This window comes from Eptatretus burgeri, chromosome 17, assembly GCF_056783735.1.
Source record: "Eptatretus burgeri isolate ZD-2024b chromosome 17, Ebu_testis_v1, whole genome shotgun sequence".
NCBI lineage: Eukaryota > Metazoa > Chordata > Myxini > Myxiniformes > Myxinidae > Eptatretus > Eptatretus burgeri.
The window spans coordinates 44,180,762-44,205,475 of NC_140977.1; the positions used below are offsets into that span (position 1 = coordinate 44,180,762).

The 24,714-nt window shown below is 45.1% G+C and overlaps 2 protein-coding genes across 3 annotated transcripts in view; both read left to right on the plus strand.

Moving 5' to 3' along the window:
• Positions 1 to 24,006, plus strand: part of LOC147009928 (uncharacterized) — a 138,902-nt gene extending 114,896 nt beyond the window's left edge. For both annotated transcript variants that reach the window (XM_085862580.1, XM_085862581.1), the window contains 2 exons: positions 4,030 to 4,140; positions 19,798 to 24,006. In XM_085862580.1, coding sequence (XP_085718706.1) covers positions 4,030 to 4,140; positions 19,798 to 20,945 — 1,259 coding nt within the window. In that variant the 3' untranslated portion in view covers positions 20,946 to 24,006. The remainder of the gene's footprint in view (positions 1 to 4,029; positions 4,141 to 19,797) is intronic.
• On the plus strand, positions 9,145 to 15,792 carry LOC147009930 (uncharacterized). The gene is made up of 2 exons (XM_085862964.1): positions 9,145 to 11,953; positions 15,787 to 15,792. The coding sequence occupies exons 1-2, from the start codon at positions 10,484 to 10,486 to the stop codon at positions 15,790 to 15,792; spliced, it is 1,476 nt and encodes a 491-aa protein (XP_085719090.1). The 5' UTR covers positions 9,145 to 10,483.
• Positions 24,007 to 24,714: the final 708 nt, after the last annotated feature.

Here is a 24,714-nt window from a genome sequence, read left to right on the forward strand (position 1 = left end):
GCAAGAAGAAGAAGAAGGTGTGAATGAAACGGAAAAGGAACAAACCAACGGACAAACAAAAAGGGGCGAGAGAGAGGGGGAAAAGAATCACAATAACCTGGAAAGGTGAGTGCTTGGAATGTAGTCACTTGGATGGGTTCTCCCAAGTATTGTTGTTTCTGCTTCCACAACTTAATCCTGTTCCACCTCCTCGCTTCAAATTTTTTTCCTTCACTCCAAACAAAATCACGAATCGATCTTCCTCTACTTGATGTGCTTCATTCTATCCCTTCCTTTTCTCAATATCTCCAAACTGAATTTTCATGTAATGAAACGTTTCTTCCTTTGACCACTTTCAAATAAGTTTATTAAAAAGCTCCATCTTCCTTATTTTCTCCGTCAGGAACACTAAACGTGTACTTCTTCTTCATCACAATCTATTCCTTGTCTTCTTCTTCACAAAGATTATTTTTCAAACCTGTCTCACTCCTGAACACTTCATCCATCAATCTCCCATACCTCTTGTATGACTTTCCTCCGTGCCTTCAACAATCATTCTTTCTACCCCTCCCTTGTGGTCTGCCTCGGTATATCCAGATTAGGCAGAGGTTGTCTCCTCATGACAATCGATTCCCTTTCATGTTCTCCAATGGTGTGAAACCCCTCCATGTCAGTACTCTCCCCCACATCTCCGACATGTTTGTGTTCTGCCAACAGCCAACTGCGCCCCTTCTGTGTGTCCTCCACAGCAACCCTCCACTTCATGTCCCCTCTTTCTGCATTCCCCACCCCACCCCTTAAAGCTTCCGCTTCATTTGACACCATCTCAGCTGTCCGCTCGTCTTACACCCTCTCAGCCTCCCCCCCCCCCTCATCCCACATTCTCTCATCTTCCGCCCCTCATCCCACATTCTCTCATCTTCCCCCCTCATCCCACATTCTCTCAGCTTCCCCCTCATCCTGTCCCCCTCTCAATTTCCTCCTCATCCCATCCTCTCTCAACTCATTAATCATCCCACCCCCTCAATTTCCTCCTTGTCGCACCTGGTGCCAGCTACACCCACCCCCGCTCTGCACTCTGGGCTGCACCCCTGCCTCACATCTTGCTCAACTTGATGCTGTGGAAACCAATATCTTAAGATCATTGGAATCTCTGGTGCTGAAGCTGAGTCAATGGGCCTATCACTTTCCCATTGCAGACAGGTCGGTCTTCTCTTTGGTTTTTTCCGCATCCTTTCCTGGGTGTGCTCTGGTTTTCAAAAGGAATTCGCCACTGTGGCTAATCCAGGTTGAGAATGATTAGCCACAGGAGAAAGGAAATAGCCACATATTTTATTCAAAAGTTGTTTTTTTTTTAGCAATATGAAATAATAAGTTAATTTTAAGGCGGATGTGTGAGTTTGATGGGTGAGGTTGGTTGGATTGTTCAGATTGGTTGGATGAGTGAGTTTGACGTGTGAGATTGGTTGAATGAACGACCATCAGGGGAGGTGGTGATAGTGAGGGATGGTGGTGGTGGTGGTGATGGTGTGTGTGTGTGGGGGGGAGGCGTATGGTCGTTGTGGGGGATGGGGGGTGGTTGTGGACCAGGATTGGACCAACCTCATGCCAATCAAACACTCATCCAACCAATCTCACCCAACAACTTCACTCATCCAACCAATCTCACACATCAAACTTGCACTTCCAACCAATCTCACACATAAAACTCACTCATACAACCAATCTCACACATCAAACTCACACTTCCAACCAATCTCACAGATCAAACTCACTCATACAACCAATGTCACCCATCAAACTCACACTTCCAACCAATGTCACCCATCAAACTCGCACTTCCAACCAACCAAAGTCACCCATCAAACTCTCATCCAAACAAACTCGTCGTACTACAACTGATTGTGTCAAAACTCACTTGGCAACCACTGACCCAACGAAGCATGTAGCGCCGAATCATTCCGGAAAAAAAATTTTTTTCAAAAAAATTAAAATAAAATTTTGAGACGAGAATCATGGGAATCGTGTAATTTCGGTCGATTTTTTTTTTTTTTTTTTTTTTTTTTTTTTTTTTTACTTGAAACTAGTTTAAAACTACTAAAGTTAGTATATATAAGCTTGTACAAAATCACTCGTGATTCCCGTAATCAAAACATACAAAATGGCGGCCGTCTCAACGAAGGTTGAATTCTGTGCTAAAATCACCCAAAATTCGTCTAAAACTGGTAAAAAAAAAAAAACCACTATAACATGGATTAGCCACAGTGGCTAATGGGTGGTTTAAAATATTATAGCCACAGGTAAGGGGGATTCGCCCTGTGGAGACGTGGCGAGCGGCAGCGCACACCCAGCTTTCTGGTCTTTCACCCTCTGCTATTTCTGTCATTTATCCCCCTCATGCTCTCTCCACCACCTCATGTCCCATGTTTCTGCAGGTCGCACTTGGTCCACCAGCAACCCCCCTCTACTATTGTTCCATTTCTGAATTTCCTTTTCTTCCTTTACATCCTGATCCATTCTATGCTTGGCACTGAGCGGCGGTATGCAGCCAAGTTCGTTTTGTGAAAGGGAGCTGTGAACGGCAAGGGCTGGGTTACAACACCTGCGGGTGCATTATGAAAGAGTGTGCACATTGACCACAGTCCCAAGTCAAACCCATTGCCTTCTTGCGGTGGTGGGTCAATCCTGCCTGCTGTCCAGTTGAGTTCACAGAGCCGACATCCAATAAGACGAAGTCTCTCTGGGCACATCGCCAAAAAGGCCAAGCTCATCCTCCTCCTCAGGTATTGCTGGGCACAGCATAATCCCAAATGGCGAGTAGTGGACACAGATTCATCTGCTTGCTTCGGTGGAATGAAAATCACCCTTCAGTTTGGGACTCACAATGTGGTGAACGTGCAGTGGCACAACATTTTGTGCATACTCTGGCACCAACCGGAGCCACAGAGCCTGCTCTGAATGTGAAAAGAATCGACTTGGACTCCATTTCACAACCTGCTTGAGTACTGAATGATGATGATGATGCATGAGATGAGAAGATAAGGGGGTGCCGGAGATAACTTTCCAACCTCAGAGTTGAGGTCGTGGAGAGCTTCACTTACCTTGGCAGTACTATTCATGTCTCTGCTGGATGTGATTCAGAAGTCAATAGTCGGGCCTGGGGAGTCATGGATTCACTGGGTAATGGGGTGCGTCGCTGCCGGTACCTGTGCGGGAGGACGAAAGTCCGAGTCTTCAGGTCCTTGGTGCTTCCAGTCTTGCTGTATGGATGAGAGACTTGGACTCTAACCAAGGAGTTGAGACGGAGACTTAAATCCTTTGGTACCAGGTCTCTTCGGAAAATCCTTGGCTATCGCTGGTCGGATTTTGTATCCAACGAGCGGTTGCTGAGAGAGACTCAAATAAGATTTGCTACCTGCATAGTCCGTGAGCATCAGCTGCGGCTGTATGGACATGTGGCTCGTTTTCCTGACACTGATCCTGCTCACCAGATTCTCTCAGCGAGGGAGTCTCGTGAGTGGAGGAGGCCAATGGGCCGACCACATGCCTCGTGGTTGCAGCAGGTTGATCGGCATCTCAAGGAGATGGGGATGGCCGGCGGAAAGTGGACGCAGCGACGCGCTGCGTTTAAAATACCTGACCTATCTCCATCGCTCTATCCTCCACATAAAATCCTATACCTGACCCTAACATCAGAGTTGTGTGATTATTCAAAACTGCATTGAAATGTGCAACTTTGGGGAGTTTTAAAGTCCTTGTGTATTTCTTTCAAATCGTTGTGTTGGAATCTTAGTTAAAGGTATTGGTGTGTGAGAGGTAGACAGTTGGGATTAATGAAATGCATATTAAATCTTTATGTTCAGTATCGCATGCAAGTTTTACCTGGTAAAAAATAGACGGGACACATCATTGTGGAGTGTGACATCGTTCTGCCGCGTTTCCCTTTGGGTAATCGGTGCACTCGCATCGGTGCACGGAGGCAGTGTGTAACATTGGCATACGATTTAAGAATGAAAATGCTGTGTTGCTCTCACATTGGATTTTGTGCAGGTGAAATGGGTCCAGGTGAGAGGAGGAGAGGTTTCCCTGATCACGCTCTTCCAACTTCAAACACCATTCATGTGAAGGAAGAGATGAGTGAGGATTCTTGCAATGCATATGGTGAGCTCAAAGAAGCTTCTCCAATACAGAACAATTTTACTTCGAATTTCCTGTTCCGAATTGCACCTTAGCCCTGGCAGGAAGATCTCGGAGGACGCAAACTTTCCTCCAAGCATTTCTAGCCTGGGTTTGAATCTCTGCCGAGCTATAAACCGGTATCTCCGTATTTCACAGGTAGGGTGATTCATCAATTTTGAACTGGGTGCACCGTCTATCGGCATTAGTTGGTGGACGTTAACGATCCCACGGAGTCCTTCACATAGGGTAGGTGAGCTGTCATCAGCACCATTAACAAGTTCCAAATTCCTCCTCTATTACTGCTGCGAAGGCAACAGCACACCACCCAGTATAACTTTTGCCAAAAAACTGCTTCGGCAGCACTGATGCTCTGTTCCAGCTTATGGTTCATCAGAATCATAATTCCAACTGGTTTAGTCCAGAATATATCAAGATCATCTCGCTTTTGAAAAAGAACGAAGTTTGCACTCAAAAAGTTTTTGTTCAAAACGTCAAAGCTTGGCATTTAATTGGTGTGAGAGATTTGATGAGAGTAGTTTTGGTTGTGTTTTGAGATCATTTTAACAGAAGGTGTGTGATTGTTAATTTTGAAAGCTAAATCAATGCAAAGGTCCTCGGTGGCTGCTGTGTGGTGTGCTGTTTGTGACAAGTCAGTCAATGAGTGTACCGATTTATCACCTTTAATCAGTAATTCTTGCAACCGTTGAACAGATATTGTTGCAGGGTGAAAGCATGGTAAATGGGACACAAAGTGGCCACAGACATGAAAATTTCAAAATCATTATATTTCCATGTATCATATACCAAAATGTACATGAGAGTGTGCTGAATAAGACAAAAAAAGAAAATAAATATGGTTAAAGGGGTCTGAACAGTTTGGGGTGAAGCAGAGGTACCCTTAGGCACAGAAATTTCATAAAATGTGTGACCAGTGAGTTTTTACTTTCATTTAGAGTAAATGTATGTCTCTCCTTTTCATCCGAGCAATTACCAATTTTTATTAAAGTAATAATGGAGCATAAATAAACACAGACATTGGTGTTGTTAATAAACAATGTAATGTTGGTTTGACTGACTGCAGCAGGTAAAAACAGAATATTACACATATAAATACTTTTCTAACACATTAGCAACTGTCCAAAACACTTTATGGGACAATTTTATGCATTTTCTGCAGTTTTTGCTGGTGGACTAATTTTAGGCATTCAACTATTTTCCCTATTTTTGACAATTTATTTAAAAATAATTAAATGTTATATATGTTTTATTCATTTTAAGTGCTTTATTACTAGGTAGTTCTGCCAATTAAATTAGAATATATCCATACAATACTTTATGTGAGACAGTTGCAATCCTCAAAAAGTGCTTCACAGCACAATTTTTCCATAATTTACTTGGGATATATTGCATGATCGCATATATTGGCATACCAAAATTACAGTCAAATAAGTCTGTTAACTAAGCCTCTTGGGGATATATCATACGAGCTGTAACCATAGATGGAGAGATTTAATGCACAAGGCTCATTCATTGTGTAGAATTTTCAGTTTTGAGCACCTAATATTGCACAAATAACAAATATGTAGAAAATGTTGAGGTATGTGACAGAAAATAATAAGTAAATTATTTTAAAATCTTCTTCTTTCAGCTGCTCTCGTTAGGGGTCGCCACAGCAGATCAACCGTCTCCATTTCACTCTATCCTCCACATCTTCCATTGACACTCCAACCACCCGCATGTCCGCCCTCACTGCATCCATGAACCTCTTCTTTGGCCTTTCTCTTCTCCTCCTGCCTGGCGGCTCCATCTTCAGCATCCTTCTCCTGATATACTCCGCTTCCCTCCTGTGCACATGTCCAAACCATCTCAATCTCGCCTCTCTCACTTTGTCTCCAAACCGTCCGACCTGCGCAGTCCCTCTAATATACTCATTCCTTATCCTGTCCATCCTCGTCACTCCCAATGAGAATTGCAGCATCTTTAACTCTGCCACCTCCAGCTCCGCTTCCTGTCTTTTTGTTAGCGCCACCGCCTCCAACCCATACAACATAGCTGGTCTCACTACAGTCTTGTATACTTTCCCCTTAACTCTTGTAGCTACCCTTCTGTCACAAATCACTCCTGCAACTCTTCTCCACCCACTCCATCCTGCCTGCACTCTCTTTTTCACTTCTTCTCTCCCACACTCTCCGTTACTTTGGACAGTTGATCCCAAGTATTTAAACCAATCCACCTTCCCCACCTCAACTCCTTGCAACTGCACCATACCACCACCCTCCCTCTCATTTACGCACATGTACTCCGTATTACTCCTACTGACTAACATTCCCCTTCTCTCCAGTGCATACCTCCAGCTCTCGAGGCTCGCCTCAGCCTGCTCCCTACTCTCCCGACAGATAGTGATGTCATCCGCGAACATCATAGTCCATGGAGACTCCAGTCTGATCTCGTCCGTCAACCTGTCCATCACCATTGCAAACAGGAAAGGGCTCAGAGTCAATCCTTGGTGCAATCCCACTTTAAACTTAAACCGGTCCGTCATTCCTACCGCACACCTCACCGCTGTCACACTGTCCTCATACATATCCTGCACGATCCTCATACTTTTCCACCACTCCTGACTTCCTCATACAATACCACAACTCCTCTCTTGGCACCCTATCATAAGCTTTCTCTAAATCCACAAACACACAATGTAACTCCTTCTGGCCTTCCCTATACTTCTCCATCAACATTCTCAAAGCAAACATCGCATCAGTGGTGCTCTTTCCTGGCATAAACCCATATTGCTGCTCACAGATCGTCACCTCTCCTCTCAACCTAGCTTCCACTACTCTTTCCCACAACTTCATGGTGTGGCTTAACAACTTTATCCCTCTGTAATTTCCACAGCTCTGCACATCACCCTTATTCTTGAAAATCGGAACCAGTACACTTGATCTCCACTCCTCCGGCATCCTCTCACTTTCCAAGACTTTATTAAACAATCTGGTTAACAACCCCACTGCCATCTCTCTGAAGCACTTCCATGCCTCCACTGGTATACCATCTGGGCCAACCGCCTTTCCACTTTTCATCTTCTTCATAGCAGTCCTCACTTCATCCTTACTGATCCACCCCACTTCCAGATTCACTATCTCCACCTCTTCCAACCTTCTCTCTCTCTCATTTTCTTCATTCATCAGCTCCTCAAAGTACTCCATCCACCTTCTCAACACGCTCTCCTCGCTTGTCAGCACATTCCCATTTGCGTCCTTTATCACCCTAACCTGCAGCACATCCTTCCCAGCTCGGTCCCTCTGTCTTGCCAATCGGTATAAATCCTTTTCCCCTTCTTTTGTATCCAACTTCTCATACAGCTCGTCATATGCCTTTTCCTTGGCCTTTGCCACCTCTCTTTTTGCCTTTCGCCGCCACTCCTTGTATTCCTGCCTACTTTCTTCATCTCTCTGACTATCCCACTTCTTTTTCGCCAACCCCTTCTTCCTTATATTTTCCTGTACTTCCTCATTCCACCACCAAGTCTCCTTATCTTCCTTCCTCTGTCCAGATGTCACACCAAGTACCTTCTGAGCTATCTCCCTCACAACTTTTGCTGTCGTTGCCCAATCATCCCACCCATCTTTACCACCATCCAACGCCTGTCTCACCTCCTCCCTAAATTTCACGCAACAGTCTTCCTCCTTCAGCTTCCACCATCTGGTCCTTGGTTCAGCCCTCACTGTCTTCCTCAACCTCACCTCTAAAGTCATCCTACAGACCACCAATCGATGCTGCTGAGCTACACTCTCCCATGCCACCATCTTACAGTCACTAATGTCTTTCAGGTTGCATCTCCCACTTAAGATGTAATCCACCTGTGTGCACTTTCCTCCACTCTTGTATGTCACCCTGTGTTCCTCCTTCTTCTTGAAATACGTATTCACCACTGCCATTTCCATTCTTTTTGCAAACTCCACCACCATTTGCCCTTCCACATTTCTCTTGTTGAGACCGTACCTCCCCATCACCTCCTCATCCTCTTTATTCCCTTCCCCAACATGTCTATTGAAATCTGCTCCAATCACCACTCTTTCATCCTTGGATACACTCTCCACTACTTCATCGAACCCACTCCAGAAATCTTCTTTATACTCCATCTCACACCCCATATGTGGGGCATATGCACTGATGACATTCATCATCACCCCTTCAATTTCCAACTTCACACTCATCACTCGGTCAGACACTCTCCTCACCTCCAATACCCTCTTAACATAATCTTCCTTCAGGATTATCCCGACACCATTTCTCCTCCCATCCACACCATGGTAGAACAGTTTGAAACCACCTCCAATGCTCCTCGCCTTACTCCCCATCCACTTGGTCTCTTGTACACACAGTATGTCCACCTTTCTTCTCTCCATCATATCAGCCAACTCTCGCCCTTTGCCAGTCATCGTCCCAACATTCAGAGTTCCAACTCTCACCTCCACACTTCTACCATTCCCCTCTCCCACTGCCTTCGGACTCGCCTTCCCCGTCTCCTTCTCCTCCTTCGCCCAGCAATAGCACAATTTCCACTGGTACCCTGCTGACCACCGGTACCGGTGGCGGTCGTTGGTAACCCAGGCCTCGACCGATCCGGTATGGAAATTCGTTTTGTTGTCCGCATAATGATTTGGCATAGGTTTTTACGCCGGATGCCCTTCCTGACGCAACCCTGGTCGCCTCTTACGACACACAGGGATATGGTACACCTATTCCAACCGGGGCATACACCGGGCCCAGTACAACTGGTACTCATTTCGCCGACCTCCGAAGGATGGCAGGCTGAGTCAACCCCCTGGTGTTTTCGACTTGGTTTATATATATATATATATATATATATATATATATATATATATATATATATATATATATATATATATATATATATATGTATATATATATTGTTACGTTTGAGGGGGGGTGGGTATGCATTCAAAGGGTAATTAGGATGTTTAATTCGGTATGCCATGCTGTTCGAGTGTACCAGGATCTCGATGTAATAAGTAGCAATTCAGTGGTGATAAGTTGTCTAGTAAATGTCCATTTCTTCAAGGGGGAAATGATAATTGTCACGTAATTAGATAGGGACATGGGATAGGGTAAGTGTGTCTGCGTAAACCCCTTTTAGTATTCCCTGGAGGCTTGCCGTGACGTCACAGGACAGTGCTGCGGATGGCTCCGCCCCGTGATCACGATTGGCGGAAGGCGACGGCGGTGGGCCAATAAAACGGCTCGATTGGAAGTGACGAGGACGGGAGGATAAAAAGGTTCTGTTCGGGTCGAAAAGGAAGAGGAAGAAGATCGGGACAGAAAGACCGTTTTTTTGGGGTGGAGGCTGTTGTGCTGGGAGCGTGCTTGTTGTTGCGCTGATTCGATCCTGTTTTTCATCGTGTCTTGGAGCCTTGCTGAGCCTCGTGCCTCACCTTGGTTGGCTCTGGGGTTCTGCTGGCTCGGAGTACGGGGTCGAACGGCGGGCGGACCTGCCTCCCTCTCCTGCTCGCAATTTGGCGCCAGAACTGGTTCCCTGGCGGCTGTGAGCGGACTTGGGCCAAGACCAAGAGGTCGACAGCACCACGGTTTCTCCTGCCCCCCTGACGAGAGCAAGGCCAGCTCGTCCGACGCCAATCCAGGGACTGTTGCGTCCACACCACGGTCCAGCCTGACCACCAGAAATAGCTTTTTGTGTGTGTGTGTGTGTGTGTGTGTGTGTGTGTGTGTGTGTGTGTGTGTGTGTGTGTGTGTGTGTGTGTGTGTGTGTGTGTGTGTGTGTGTGTGTGTACCTGGCGCCTTAGAGGGTTTGAGATTTGTATATTCATTGGAATTGTCTGTGTTTTCCCCACGCCCGATCCCACACCATCCCGTCGAATCGCCCCGGATCCCTCTTCTTGCTGAGTCTTGTTATTTCTGGTTAGAGGAATAAATGTTATCAACTCAGTGAAAAGCGACTCGTGCCACCTTCCTCGTCCCGTTTGTGGTAGAGCGATTAGAACCGCCATCTTTGGGTTATAAATAAATAAACCGCCTCCATCGTTTCGGCTCATTCTACGTTGGCGGGACTGTTCAAGTCCCGTGAACGTCACATTGGTGTTAGGGTGTTGGATGTTCGAACCCCTCTAAATTATATTTGGTATCGGGAGAATATACCAAGATTAAAATCTCGCCACGAATTGGAATATAAAATTACTACAGAAAAGCGCGTGAGCGCGGGAAAATTTTGGCGAGAGTTTTCAAATTTAATTTTTGTAGGGTTGGAACCTCCCCCATTCCGAGCGTGGACCGTGCTTCATCGCCTGTAATGGAGCCGGCAGCGCCGGAAACCGGCGCGATGACGATCTGGCCAATGTTGGAACGTTTAATGAGTGCAATTACAGCACAGGGGGCACAAATGGCAAAAATGACGGCACAGGGGGCAGAAATGACAGATCAATTGGGGGTAATGGGGCAACAGTTGGGTGCACGGATTGATTTAATGAGGGATGAATTGGGGGAAAAGATGGAGAAAATGAAAACTGAGATGCAGGAGTGTGTGGATGTTAAATTGGGAGAAATACAAAGTAAATTCGAGGATAGATTGGAGGAAACAAAGGTAGAAATTACATTGGAGGGGGAAAATATACGAAAGAAATTGGTAGATAAAATTGATGCAACGAACATTCGGGTTGATAAAGTGGATGAAAGCCTGGAACGTCATCGTGCCTGTGTGGATGCTCGTATGCAGCTGCAAATAGAAGAGTGGGGAGAGCTGAGGAAGCAAGGGATGAATTTGGCGGAGGAGGTAAAAGGATTGGAGGCTCGTTTGGACGAACAAGATAAAATTATGAGCCAAGATGAAGTCTTGGATAAAGGCCTGGTAGAGCCGTCTTTTGTAAGTAGAGTGTCCGGGTTGGTTGAGGAGCAGCTACAAACTCGTGACGGAGCCTTGGAGGAGGTTGTGCGGGCCCAGAAGATCCTGCGGGAAGAGGTGAATCGGTCCATTCAACGTTTTGAACAGGAGGCAAAATTGACTCATGAGACCCTCACCACAAAACATCTTTGGCCACAGTGGGCTCCGAAATTGGATACGCAGCCACAAGGGTGTTTGATCCCTGGGCTGGATTCGGACAAGGGAGAAACTGAGAAGCGGGCCACCGTAAAAGTGATCCCCCTGGTAAATTTTGACGGGTCAGGGAGCCTTGAAGCTTTTCTGATGCAATTTGAGTGCATTTCCCGACTAAACGGGTGGAATGAGCGGGAATGTACAGGGAATTTGGTGGCAACGTTGCGGGGACCAGCCGCAGACGTGTTAAACGTGATCGCGGAGGGGATGTTGACCAGCTCCCACATTTGCGAGGCGTTGAGCCGTCGGTTTGGGTTCACAGCAAACTGTGATCTGGTGCGGGCCCAGCTCCAGCACCGCAAATTAAAGCCGGGTGAGACAGTGCAGGAGCTGGCACAGGACATTTACCAATCAGTCAGGATCGCGTATCGGGACCTTACAGTGGAGGCATGGGACAGACTGGCACTAGAGAAATTTTTACCTGCTCTTCCTGACCCTGAGGTCCGAGCGCTAGTGGAGCTACAGGATCCACCCACCGTGCACCGAGCGGCCGAGTGCGCAGCCAGGCTGGCCTCGTGGAGTCGGCCGGGTCGGGTTCCAGAGAGGCCATCGGTGACGATCCGACAGGCAGAGATTCAGGATCAGGGAGGGGGGCTGGGAGAAATTGGCATTACCCAAATGTTTCAGGAAATTTTCCAGAAACTGTCAAGTTTGATAAAGGATAATCCGGTAGTTAGTGCGCCAAAGCGGCGCGGTCCAGCCCAGCCAATAGAGCAATTCGATTATGGCCGAGGGGGTCCGGAACCGGAAGAGACATTTCACCGATACTCACAGGGGCCTTTTATGGGGAGTTGTTTCTGGTGCGGGCGAAGAGGACACATGCAACGATATTGCCGGTACCCGGCGATGGAGGGACCCTCTAATAGACTTTTAGATTCGGAGAGGGTGAATCCTCCTGCTGAACCGCCAGGTCTATCCGAGATGCCCTTTCATAGGTCGGGTCCGTAGATCACTGTCGGGGGTCGGGGAAACTAGATCGGACTGAGCATATAGGGCCATGCTCGGCTGGTGAGATTGTGGCGAAGTGCCCTCCTTTGGTGAAAATAGTGTATTGTGGGAAAATTGGCATGGGTTTGTAAGTTCTGCTGGGTTTTGGAGTGACAATAGGGACAGTGGGTAATTGGTAACAAAGCGGGCACGAGTGGCTGTCCAATGGCTGGTGCGTGGATCGGGTGAGGAAAAGTGCTGTGTGAGTTGTTTCAAGTTAAGAAGTGAAATGTATGGTGCACACATTGATTTTTTATTGGACATGGTGTGGTAACAGGGAAGGTCATGGTCGGCAAAGTGTTAGAAATGCAGGTGTCACATGTAAGGCCGATGGGGTGGGGGAGTCATGTGGGTTTTGTGGGTGGGGATGATGTGCTTGTCCACAGGGATTGCTGAAGCTCACGGTGAGCGTGAATTGCGACCCCCTTCAAGGAGATTCACCCCTGGTGGCTAATGGTGACAGTGTCTGGAGGCAACTGGGAGAGGGTCTGGTTGGGCGACCAAGGCGGGTAGGACCTTGGCGACCCAGGAAGGCCAGAGGAGCCAGTGAGACCCCTTCCAGAGTGTTGTACGGGATTAGAGCTGATGGCTACCAGGGGGGAGGGAATCAAAGGGAGCGGGGCGGAGAAACGTCCGGGTTGGACTAAAGCTTACCTGTGGGCATGGTTGCACCTGAGATGCCCCCATCATCTTGTGGTAACCCACCCCACGGCCATGATGGGATTCAGCCTGCATCATTAAAATGGGGACCATGACCTAGAAATGTGATGATGACCATGGTGTGAGTGTTGTGAAGATGTGCGAGTCCCACTCGATCCCGCACAACTTGACATGTGCAGCAAGGGCATGATGTCCGCATAATTTTGGGGCAAGCAAATTTGAAAATTGGCTCCCCAGGTAACGCTGGGTCTATTAGCATCCACTGGGGGAGGCGGTCAAGTGTAAATATCCCGTGAATAGTGTCGTTAAGGCTTAGAGTAGGAATGTAAAGTATAAGTGTTGTGTTTTTGTGGAACCTTTAGTTTCCCCTCCCCAGATCACTGGAAGAGTGTTGGGCAAGAGCGATGATCCAGAGGATGGAGTGCAACTTCGCTCAGTGCTCTCATGTGATTAAAAAAAAATACAAAAAAATAAAAAAAAATGAATGATTGTTTAGGCGAGGATAAGGCCATAAGGGGGTAGTACATTAAGCAGGATCGGTAAGTTAGCTGCAACTCGCTGCCCATTGCCCCTCCTACTTTATTTCGTTAGGTTAAATAGGTGTGAGTCAGTAAGTGCTAAGGCTGGTACGGTAGCGCCTGTGATATACCTTGCAGGAGCTGCGGTACCAGAGGAGGGGGCAGTGTTACGTTTGAGGGGGGGGTATGCATTCAAAGGGTAATTAGGATGTTTAATTAGGTATGCCATGCTGTTCGAGTGTACCAGGATCTCTGTAATAAGTAGCAATTCAGTGGTGATGAGTTGTCTAGTAAATGTCCATTTCTTCAAGGGGGAAATGATAATTGTCACGTAATTAGATAGGGACACGGGATAGGGTATGTGTGTCTGCGTAAACCCCTTTTAGTATTCTCTGGAGGCTTGCCGTGACGTCACAGGACAGTGCTGCGGATGGCTCCGCCCCATGATCACGATTGGCGGAAGGCGACGGCGGTGGGCCAATAAAACGGCTCGATTGGAAGTGACGAGGACGGGAGGATAAAAAGGTTCTGTTCGGGATCGAAAAGGAAGAGGAAAAAGATCGGGACAGAAAGACCGTTTTTTTGGGGTGGAGGCTGTTGTGCTGGGAGCGTGCTTGTTGTTGCGCTGATTCGATCCTGTTTTTCATCGTGTCTTGGAGCCTTGCTGACCCTCGTGCCTCACCTTGGTTGGCTCTGGGGTTCTGCTGGCTCGGAGTACGGGGTCGAACGGCGGGCGGACCTGCCTCCCTCTCCTGCTCGCAATTTGGCGCCAGAACTGGTTCCCTGGCGGCTGTGAGCGGACTTGGGCCAAGACCAGGAGGTCGACAGCACCACGGTTTCTCCTGCCCCCCTGACGAGAGCAAGGCCAGCTCGTCCGACGCCAATCCAGGGACTGTTGCGTCCACACCATGGTCCAGCCTGACCACCAGAAATAGCTACGTGTGTGTGTGTGTGTGTGTGTGTGTGTGTGTGTGTGTGTGTGTGTGTGTGTGTGTGTGTGTGTGTGTGTGTGTGTGTGTGTGTGTGTGTACCTGGCGCCTTAGAGGGTTTGAGATTTGTATATTCATTGGAATTGTCTGTGTTTTCCCCACGCCCGATCCCACACCATCCCGTCGAATCGCCCCGGATCCCTCTTCTTGCCGAGTCTTGTTATTTCTGGTTAGAGGAATAAACGTTATCAACTCAGTGAAAAGCGACTCGTGCCACCTTCCTCGTCCCGTTTGCGGTAGAGCGATTAGAACCGCCATCTTTGGGTTATAAATAAATAAACCGCCTCCATCGTTTCGGCTCATTCTACGTTGGCGGGACTGTTCAAGTCTGTAAGAGATGTTCAAGTCTGTAAGAGTAAGAGATGCCCTTACTAATAACATTTTATAACATGTCCTGCACCAACTGACTAAGAAAATGATAAAAAAAAAAAAAATTTTGCCTGCTCAACCATGCCCTGGCTTGGAACAGGCTGCAACGATTTCTCAATGATGAGGTTTTTTTTCTTTGGTTCACTTTCCTCACTCATATTATCAATGACTATATATATATATATATATATATATATATATATATTTATATATATATATATATATATATATATATATTTATATATATATTAATTCAGTTGTCCAAAGGGGCTTGAACTCAGGACTTTTTGGGTCCCAAGCCACTGCCCAAACCACTGTGCCAACACAACAGGATAAGTTAATTATTTTAAAATATAAATCTATATTCTAGAGATGCCCTTACTTACTAATAACATTTTATAAGATGTCCTGTACCAACTGACATGAAGAAAATAATTGTAAATATATTTTTGAAAATTTTAACAATTATGGGAGTAAGTCGGGTGTTGAGGTACGTGACAGAAATGGACTACTTGCCAGTTCACAGCTGATGTATTAAATACACAGCACCAAATACAAGTTTTCGCACTTGTTGTAAGTAGTGTGACTTCTACTTTATATTTGAAAAGTAATTACATGTTTTTAAAATACAATTAAGCTTCTCTGTGTGGGCTATTGCGGCATCTATGGATTTCTTTCACAAGCTGATTACGAAGGTATGTCATCTGCAGTGGTTATATTGTCGAAACCATGCTGCATTTCTAGGAAAATTTCATGTGGATGAAAGGTCAAGGCCATAGCCTCCTTCTGATAGCATTAATTACTACCTGTGCTGCCATCTGATGTTTTATATTATACAAATAAAACTGCCATGTCAAATTTGGCCATTGATTACACTGTAAATGCAGAAACATGGCAATATTCACATGCCTGTAAAATAGTAACCGTTCAACATAGAGCCTCAAAACTTTCAACATAACATCTATTCATATTGGTGCAGATCTAGATTTAATATGAAATTTATATCAATTAAACAGGCATAATTATGGATTTAAACATTTACTTTTGATACCCTAATATTGAAATGTCCCATTTACCATGCTTTCACCCAGCAAACGCATTGTGAATTCACTGACAAAGCGGTATTTTTTCGCATATTCAGTAAACAACAAAAGAAAGGAAGTAAATGTTTTTCTTTGACCAAAGTTACTGCATCAGGTAATTTGTTCAGGTCGGGTCATGGATGGGAGCATGTGCCGGAGCAGCACGTCGCTGTCTCAACTTTCTACCGGTACTCCAGGGGCCTCTATCTGGCCATCCGTCTCCTTGAGATGCCGATCAACCTGCTGCAACCACGAGACACGTGGTCGGCCCATTGGCCTCCTCCACTCACGAGGCTCCCTCGCTGAGAGAATCTGATGAGTAGGATTAGCGTCAGGAAAACGAGCCACATGCCCCCACAGCCGCAGGTGACGCTCACAGATTATGCAGGTAACAAATCTCATTTAAGTCTCAGTAATCGCTCGTTGGATAACAAGTCCAACCAGCGATAGCCAAGGATTATCCGAAGAGACCTCGTACCAAAGGAATTAAGTCTCCATCTCAGATCCCTGTTCAGCTTCCAAGTCTCACATCCATGGCAAGAATGGAAGCACCAAGAACCTGAAAACTTCGACTTGCGTGATCCTCCACAGGCACTAAATCCACGATTCCCCAGGCCTGACCCACATGTCTATTGGCCTCTGGCTCACAGCCAGCAAAGACATGAATATCACTGCCAAGGTAAGTGAACCTCTCCGTGACCTCAACATCCTCATCACAAACAGGCACAGACAAGACAGCAGCATCCAAGATGTCATTGAAAGCCTGGATCTTAGTTTTGACCCAGGAAACCTGTAATCCCAGTGGCTGCGACTCCTCTTTCAGCACCTCGAGGGCTCCCAAAAGGATATCCAGAGTCTCTGCAAAGATGACTGCATCATCTGCAAAATCAAGGTCAGAGATCTTGACATTTCCAAATGATGCCCCGCAGCTTAATCTCTCTGACATCCTCCCCAGAATCTAGTCCATACAAGCGCTGAAAAGTGTGGGGCCAGTACACACCCCTGATGAACTCCAGTAACAACTGGAAATAAGTCTGAGATGGTATCGTCACATCTCACAGCACTCTCAGTACCAGAGTATAGTTCAGACATCAGACTGATCAGTTTTGGTGGCACCCAACAAAGACCAAGAATCCTTCAGAAGGCTGCAACTCATGTTGGAACAGTTATGTACAGAAAGAAATCCAGATTTACTGGATCAAACGCTTTGCAGAGATCCACATAGGCTGCTCTCGGCTGCTCCACATCCACAAACTCTCGTCTCTGTTCAGTGAGGACCCGAAAAGCAAGGATGCAGTCAATTGTTGACCTCTCTGGTGTAAAGCCTGACTGCTCTGGATGCTGGTGCTCAAGCAGATGGTGGTGAACCCTATCAATAATTATCTAAGCAAAGACCTTGCCCGGCACTGAGAGCAGCGTCACCCCTCTGTAGTTGCAGTCCTGGCGATCACCCTTCCCTTTCCAGAGAAGGGACAACAAAGCCCCTCTTTCAGTCAGTTGGGATGATGCCTGTTTTCCAGGCAGAGCGCAAAACTGCATGCAACGACATGAGTACAGCATTTCCACCAGCCTTGAGAAGTTCAGCATGGATGCCACAGATCCCAGGAGCTTTACCACATTTCAAGCAGTTCACCACAGCCTGTGTTTCCACAAATGAAGGTGGATCACAGTTAATTGGAGGGTCAGCAATTGGGATAATAACACCCCTGACATCCATTTCAACAGCTGCTGGATCAGCATGGTACAGCCTCTCAAAGTTACCGTCCCAGTGGGCCTTCACTTTGGACTCTTCTGTCAAGAGCCCACCACCCTCCGCTCTTACTGCAGTTCACTGAGGAACGTGCTTGGATGAACGCAATGCATGAATTCCCCTGGAAGCAGGATGACAATCACTTGACCACAGGTGATGCTCTACCCCATCACAGAATCCTCACACATATGCCTCCTTGTCCACCCTCAGCGCACGTACAGTTTTATGCCTCAACTCCATGAACAGCTCAGCTCTGCCATTAAGCCTGGTTCTATGACTCCGGTCAATGGTATGTAGTGCTCCTTGAGAGACAAAATTCTTCTTCGCCCTTCTCTGAGTTCCAAGACATCCACCGGCAACATCAAGGATGGTGGTCTTGAAGGCACTCCACAACTCATCAGGATTCTCCGAAGCACCCAGACCAACCCCCCCCCCACTCTCCACTCGCAAACTCCTCAACTACTCTCTCATCCTTGAGCCTGCCAACATCCAGCCTTGGCTGGGATGGTGCCATTCTCCCAGATTTAACCTGCAACTTTAGAGTTGCTCCCACAAGCCTGTGGTTGGTATTGAGAAACTGAGCACTCCGGTTGACCCTGCCGTTCTGGATCATCCTCCAGCGACCATCAACGAGCACATGGCCATTCCTCTTTGCAACACCACCAGCGTTGTAATACCAAGTCCAGCGATGAGCCTGTGGGCACTGACACCATGAACCAGCCACCCTAAGTCCATGATTTCTTGCAAAGTCAAGGAACTTCATGCTATTCTGGTTCACAGATCCAGACCCATGGGGATCAACACATGCCTCTCATAACCATCCCTTTCAGTTCCAGTCGACTTATTGAAATCTCCCAAGACGAGAAGAGTATCTCGCCTGGGGCACAAAGACTCGCGCGTGACATAGAATGCATCCTTCATGGTGAGATCACTCACCTCAGTCATAGCATATACAGAGACTCAGGAAACGACACCGAAGGAGTGACGAATCCTTCGTCTCATAATACACTCGTTGACTGGTGTTTCCTCAATTATCATTGGAGTGAGCTCATTGGACACAGCTACAGCAACTCCTTGGGCATGGTAAACATCAGAGTGACCAGACCAATCGTGGGTGTAACCACCTGACATGACCTCGCCACTCTGTCTCCAAACCTCAGAGAGTGCTGCAATACTGATGTTCAAATGCTTGAGCTCACAAAACAGAGACAGGTGATCATCCTCCCTTCAGGATAGGACATTCCAGGCACCCACCCAAAGGGATCACCTCAGGTTAACTCAAGAGGACCGCCGTCTGGTGGACGACACCTCAGCACCATCCCGACACACGACCACAATCTGACCCGTGAACGTTACCCCTTGGTTTTCCTCCTATCATCAAAGAGTTGGGGTTCTGAAGGTTTTGCCGCAATCCCATCATCCGGTGAGCTGCCCTGCGGGGGGGCAGCTGCACAGTAGGTACTCCCATGGAGTGGGTTTTTAATTTCATTCAATTTGATCAACAATAAGGAAATAACTGACACAGCAAGATAACAAGCAATTTTAGACATTATTATGATGCAAGGAGAGAGAATCAGCATAAAAAAGAAAATCTGGACAAAGAAGGAAACATGGACATTTATTGTTGACGATGGAATATGCCAGACGAAAAGGCATGAGGAAGGAAAGTGTGTAACACCAGGGACAGATAATTCGAAGACTATGCCCTGATAACGGTAATTTTGAAATGGCAATACGAAGCTCAAAGAAAAACAATATGCTCAAACAGAAAATATTCACAGAGGAGGAACTTTGAATAAGAGATGAACAAACTGACTGGTCACCGATAAATATAGGTATGTGCACAACTGAGTACTGTTGAAGGTTTGCTATGAAAAGGTCTCTGCAGGAATCGGTCTCAGTTGCTGAAGTCTCATTTATATGTTTTATTGATGAAACTTTCAATTTCGTCACACTTTTGTACCCCTCTTCCTACTGGCATGGTTAACATATTTGCAAAAGTAGATGCCTCACTGAATGTACATTCATTGGCTTCCAGCTGAAGTCTTCATGAAAATGTAAGTTTGCTGATTCTTTGCTATTTTAAATGCATTATGTGTTGAGTGTTTTGCATCACCGTGATGAATGTTCTTTTTTTTTTTCTCTCTCCAATCTTCAGACATACAGACGTCCTTCACTGAGAATGGTGCGACATTCACTGAGAATGCTTTGCTAAAACACAAGGATGGTGATGGTGTGAAGTTTATGAATTGTAAACAGAAAAATATTAATGCACATGAACAAACGAAGATTCCCACTTCTGAAAAGATACACACGTGTACCGTGTGCAATCAAACATTCGGATGCATTTCAACCTATCAGGTACACATGGGGATCCACCCTTCAGAGAATCAGTTCAAGTGTTCTGTATGTTTCGCATTATTCTCTGACAACTCAACGTATCAGAATCACATGAAAACACATGTTGGTGAAACCCCGTACACGTGTCATGTTTACACCAAATCGTATATTCAGAGCTTGTGCTACGACGAACACATAAAGACGCATCCTGGAGAAAAGGCATACAAGTGCCTTATCTGTAATAAATCATTCAAATGGAAGTCAAAGTACCAAGCACATGTTATGACTCACACCGGGGAGAATCTGTATAAGTGTAATGTGTGTAACAAATCATTTCGAAGTAGCGGAAAATGCCAAGAACACTTGAGAACACATACAAAGGAAAAGCTGTACAATTGCACAATGTGCGAGAAATCATTCAGTAATAATACAAATCGCCACATTCACATGAGGATGCACACTGGGGAGAAACCATTTAAATGCACCGTGTGCAGCAAATGGTTTAGTTATTATTCCAACCGCCAAGACCATATGAGGATTCACACTGGGGATAAACCATTTAAGTGCACTGTGTGCAACAAATCATTTAGTTTTCAATCAAACTGCAAGGTGCACATGAAGATTCATACTGAAGAGAAGCCATACAAGTGCAGCATGTGTGAGAAACTGTTCCGTACTAACTGGCAATGTCAGAATCATATAAGAACCCATACAAGTGATAAGCCGTACAAGTGCAGTATGTGCAATGTATCGTTTGGCACCACGTCAGGCCGCAAGACACATGTGAGGACCCACACTGGGGAAAAGCCATATAAGTGTACTGTATGCAGCATATCATTCCGTCAGAACGCACACTGCCAGGTACATATGAGGACACATACGAGGAGCGAGAACACAAACCATCCTGCAAATACAAAGAAATCGAGGAAAGCCCCCAGGAACAACACACAAAAATGCGTAAAATAATCAGCAAATAGTACCGACTCAGAATAAGACTAATTCTGAAGTCATCCCTCTCTCCAAGAAGCAACACCAAACTTATAAACCAACTTGCAGTGTTGGCATTCCAATACATCTGTGAAATTATAAACTGGCCACAATTAGAGATCAACAATTTAGATACCAAAACAAGGAAGCCTCAAAATATTCTATAAAAACCAATGCATATCAAGGTTGTACTTTCCGAGACGATAAGGAGGAGGCGGTCTGATGGAGCTTAACCAAGTGCAAAGAACGTGTGTCGGATTAGCGGAGTATGTGAAAATCTCAACAGACTTGGATGATCTTTGCACATGAGAAAGAAAGCAACAAACCAGAAAAAGGAGCAGATTCCGACAAATACTACACAGGAAAACAAAACACAAACAAACACAGCCCCAATGTTTGCAAAGAAAAAAAAAATAAAGGAAAACTACAAAAATAAATGTCAGCAAATGTACTCTATGTCAAATGGGAGAATAACAAAAGAGCAGGACGATTTAATAATGGGCTCAAGAGAACGAGAATCGACAAGGAAGGCTCATTGGAATGGCTAAGAAGAGGTCAAATTAATTGAGATGGAGAACGAGTCTTCATCAATGCTCAAGACCAAGGAGACGACACCAATGCCTTGAAGAAAAATGTCAGGATTGAGCCAATCGGACAAAGGCAGGTTTTTTGGGGTAGAAACAGAAAGTACCAGTCACCTTTTTGGATGTAAAAAAAACTCATGTTGGAACAGTTGTATACAGAAAGAAACTAGAAGGGCACCCGGTGGAACGCATACGTCTGCCATGCAATGCCTGATCCAGTAGAACATATTGGGCACAATAAAAAATTTGAATTATCATGCTATATATTGCTTTTGGCACAATCTCTGAATGGTGCGTGAAGAATCACGTTAAGAATAAAAAAATTCTTGTGTCTGGATCCCTATTCGGATCTTCAGCAAAATGGAATTAATTTGTCATTGTCACACACCCAACCTGTCCATCCACAAGATTTGAACAGTGCTTGAAACTCCTTGAAATTCCTGGAGAAATGAAAAATCATTTTGCAACACTGGGAGGTCCTAAAAAACTTGGCCAAGTCCTTGAAACATCTGGAAAAAAATCGAGGAAATTGCACAAATGTATATAATCTTCCAGCTCACTCTTCCCCTGTCAGAATTAATTCAGCCAGCCTCTTTAAGAGAACATTATCAATTATGACTTCCCTTAGAGATTTACCAATATACCACGTCAAAATAGTTTCTCACATGTAAAATCTGCAGTGACAGGTCATGGCATGGAACGTGCTTTTCCGAAATAGTTTCTTATAGGAAGGCACAGGACGATGAAAATGAAGACTCTCAGGACAAAAGATAAAGACACAAAAAACAAGCAGAGAAATAAATAAATGAAGCACACTTGTGCTCCGATATAATGAAAACACACAATACAGGAAATAAAATCCTAATCACAATGGCACTGGACACACAGTAAGGGGTGCCCTGTGAGGTCTTGTAAAATATACCGGTACCAGGGTTCAAAAATGCTTCACCATGAGATCAGCATGCCGTACTTCCAGTGGAGAACATGTGACTGAATCGTTTTACGACATGAGATCAGGTCGTGCATACATTACATAAGCGCTGATGGAAAAGTTCCGATTAAGCAGGGAGTAGTTCCTCTTGGTCTGCACGCTGTTGATGTTGATTGTTGAAAGGAAAAGCAAACTTGAATGTCAAAGCTTTGCTTTTGTAATTCATTGTGGCTGAAGCACGTTGACGATTGGGATTGGCTCATGAAGGGGTCCATTCGCGAGGCCGGATGCAGGCTCTGTGTAAAGACATTAGATATCGGGAATATGGTGGAAAGTGCAATTCGGAGTCACGTGAGAAGCGCCAAGCACCAAAGCATGCAGTCACATATGATTGCAAATGACCAGTCCAATTCCCATATAACGGAATTATTTGGTCTCGGACAGGTACTACACTTCAGTTGTATTTTGTTTATATTTATTGTCCGTTTTCCAAAATCTAGTCCAAAATTGTTTTACGCAGGCTTGGTTAACTGACTTTATGCGGTTTCGCCTTTTTCTATAAAATATGAGCAGAGCCTTCCCATCGCTTCGTTGACGGACCAATTAGTCATTCTTTTTACCCAATTTATCCGTACGTAGAGTGCTTTAATCCAACTCCCCCACCATCCTGAGGTCCCGCTCGTTTTTACGTGGTATTTCCGCCCCCCCCCCTTACCGTGCAGGTAGGGTGCACTCAACCACACTGCTGCGGCGCAGGTGGTAACATAGACACATAGTGCATACAGTACTGTACTGTACCTACATCCGCATCAACACTGCGTTCCATGGAATCGCAGTCGATTCCTTTCAGTTTATTTTAGGTAATTATAATAGAGTATTGCCCTCTTGGTCAAGCAAGGCAAGAGTGCACAGCATCACTGGGCAGACATTTTATGACGTTAACAAGTTCAGTATCCATGAAGTAAAGAAATATGCAAAAAACATAGGGGACAGTGAATGTTCTGTTTGTTTTTTTATTTTTTAACCACGAGCGATGGTGATTCCAGTAAACCTCTCAAGTTTGTGACGCACGAGTTTAAAAGTGTGATGAAATGTAACTGCTTATAGTAAACAAGTTTATTGTCGTCTGAAAATGCACTCTCATATGTGGAGAGCACACATTTGTTGACTTCAAATTTTTTTTTAATGAAAACTAGCATAATTATTTATTATTATTACTCCAGGGAAGCAACACAAATTTTTTAACTTGAATTTTTTTTTATCACAGCTATTATATGAGTGACAGATGAGGCTGAATGCCGTTTTACTGTCTCCCAGAATTGATTAATTTTTTGCGTGTATTGGTAAATTGTTTGTAAAATCTTCTGAGTTCAAGAGTTGTTACAAGCTGGTAATTAATGCTGCAAAAGTTACAACTTGGAAACGTTATGTGGTATCACATACTGAGCTATTTTGTTGAGGTGTGTATACATGTATTCCTGAAATATTCAATAGAATAACAGAAAATAAACAATGTTTCATTCTTCTTCTTGCGATTTATTCCACTGTCACTTGTTACATAAAAAACATTTGCATTAAAAGTCCTGGAAAACTCCTGGAAATTTTGTCTTCCATTGCTGTGCGAACCCTGTTGATACAGATGTGCCAGTGGATTACTCTACAGACTCTGTCATTACCTCCGTCACCAAAGGTGAAAGAGGTTATGTTTCTACCGTTTCTGTTTGTTCCTTTCAAAATCTTCGATTTTGCAAGTATATTGGTCAGTCGATTTTGTTATTCTGTCCGTCACCGACAGGTCACAATTCTAAACTGATCGTCATGAAACTTTACCGAGTTGTAGAGGTCATCTCAACTGAGAACCCCATTCATTTTGAGGTCAATTTCTGAAATCATAATTTTTCATCCGATTGACTTGAAAATTATACAATTGCATAGTGCATCACTGAATTGGGAAGCCAACTATTTTTGAGATCAAAAGGTCAAAGGTCAACTCAAAGTGAAATTTCTAAAATCATCCATTTCAATCTGAAAAATAATCAATATTCATCCGATTGACCTGACCTTTGATTAGATCGTCAATTTTAATCTCAATGAAATGGACAATTTGATGCATCCATGGCAACCCTTGGAGAGGGGGTGGATTTTGCAAGTAACCATGCTCTGCATGACGTCCTTTTCTTGTTACTTGCAAAATCGAAGATTTTTCAAATGTATTGGTCAGTCGATTTTGTTA

Bases quoted from the DNA above. Each gene is read 5' to 3' on its own strand.
- LOC147009930 (XM_085862964.1), top strand. From the start codon at position 10,484: ATGGAGCCGGCAGCGCCGGAAACCGGCGCGATGACGATCTGGCCAATG.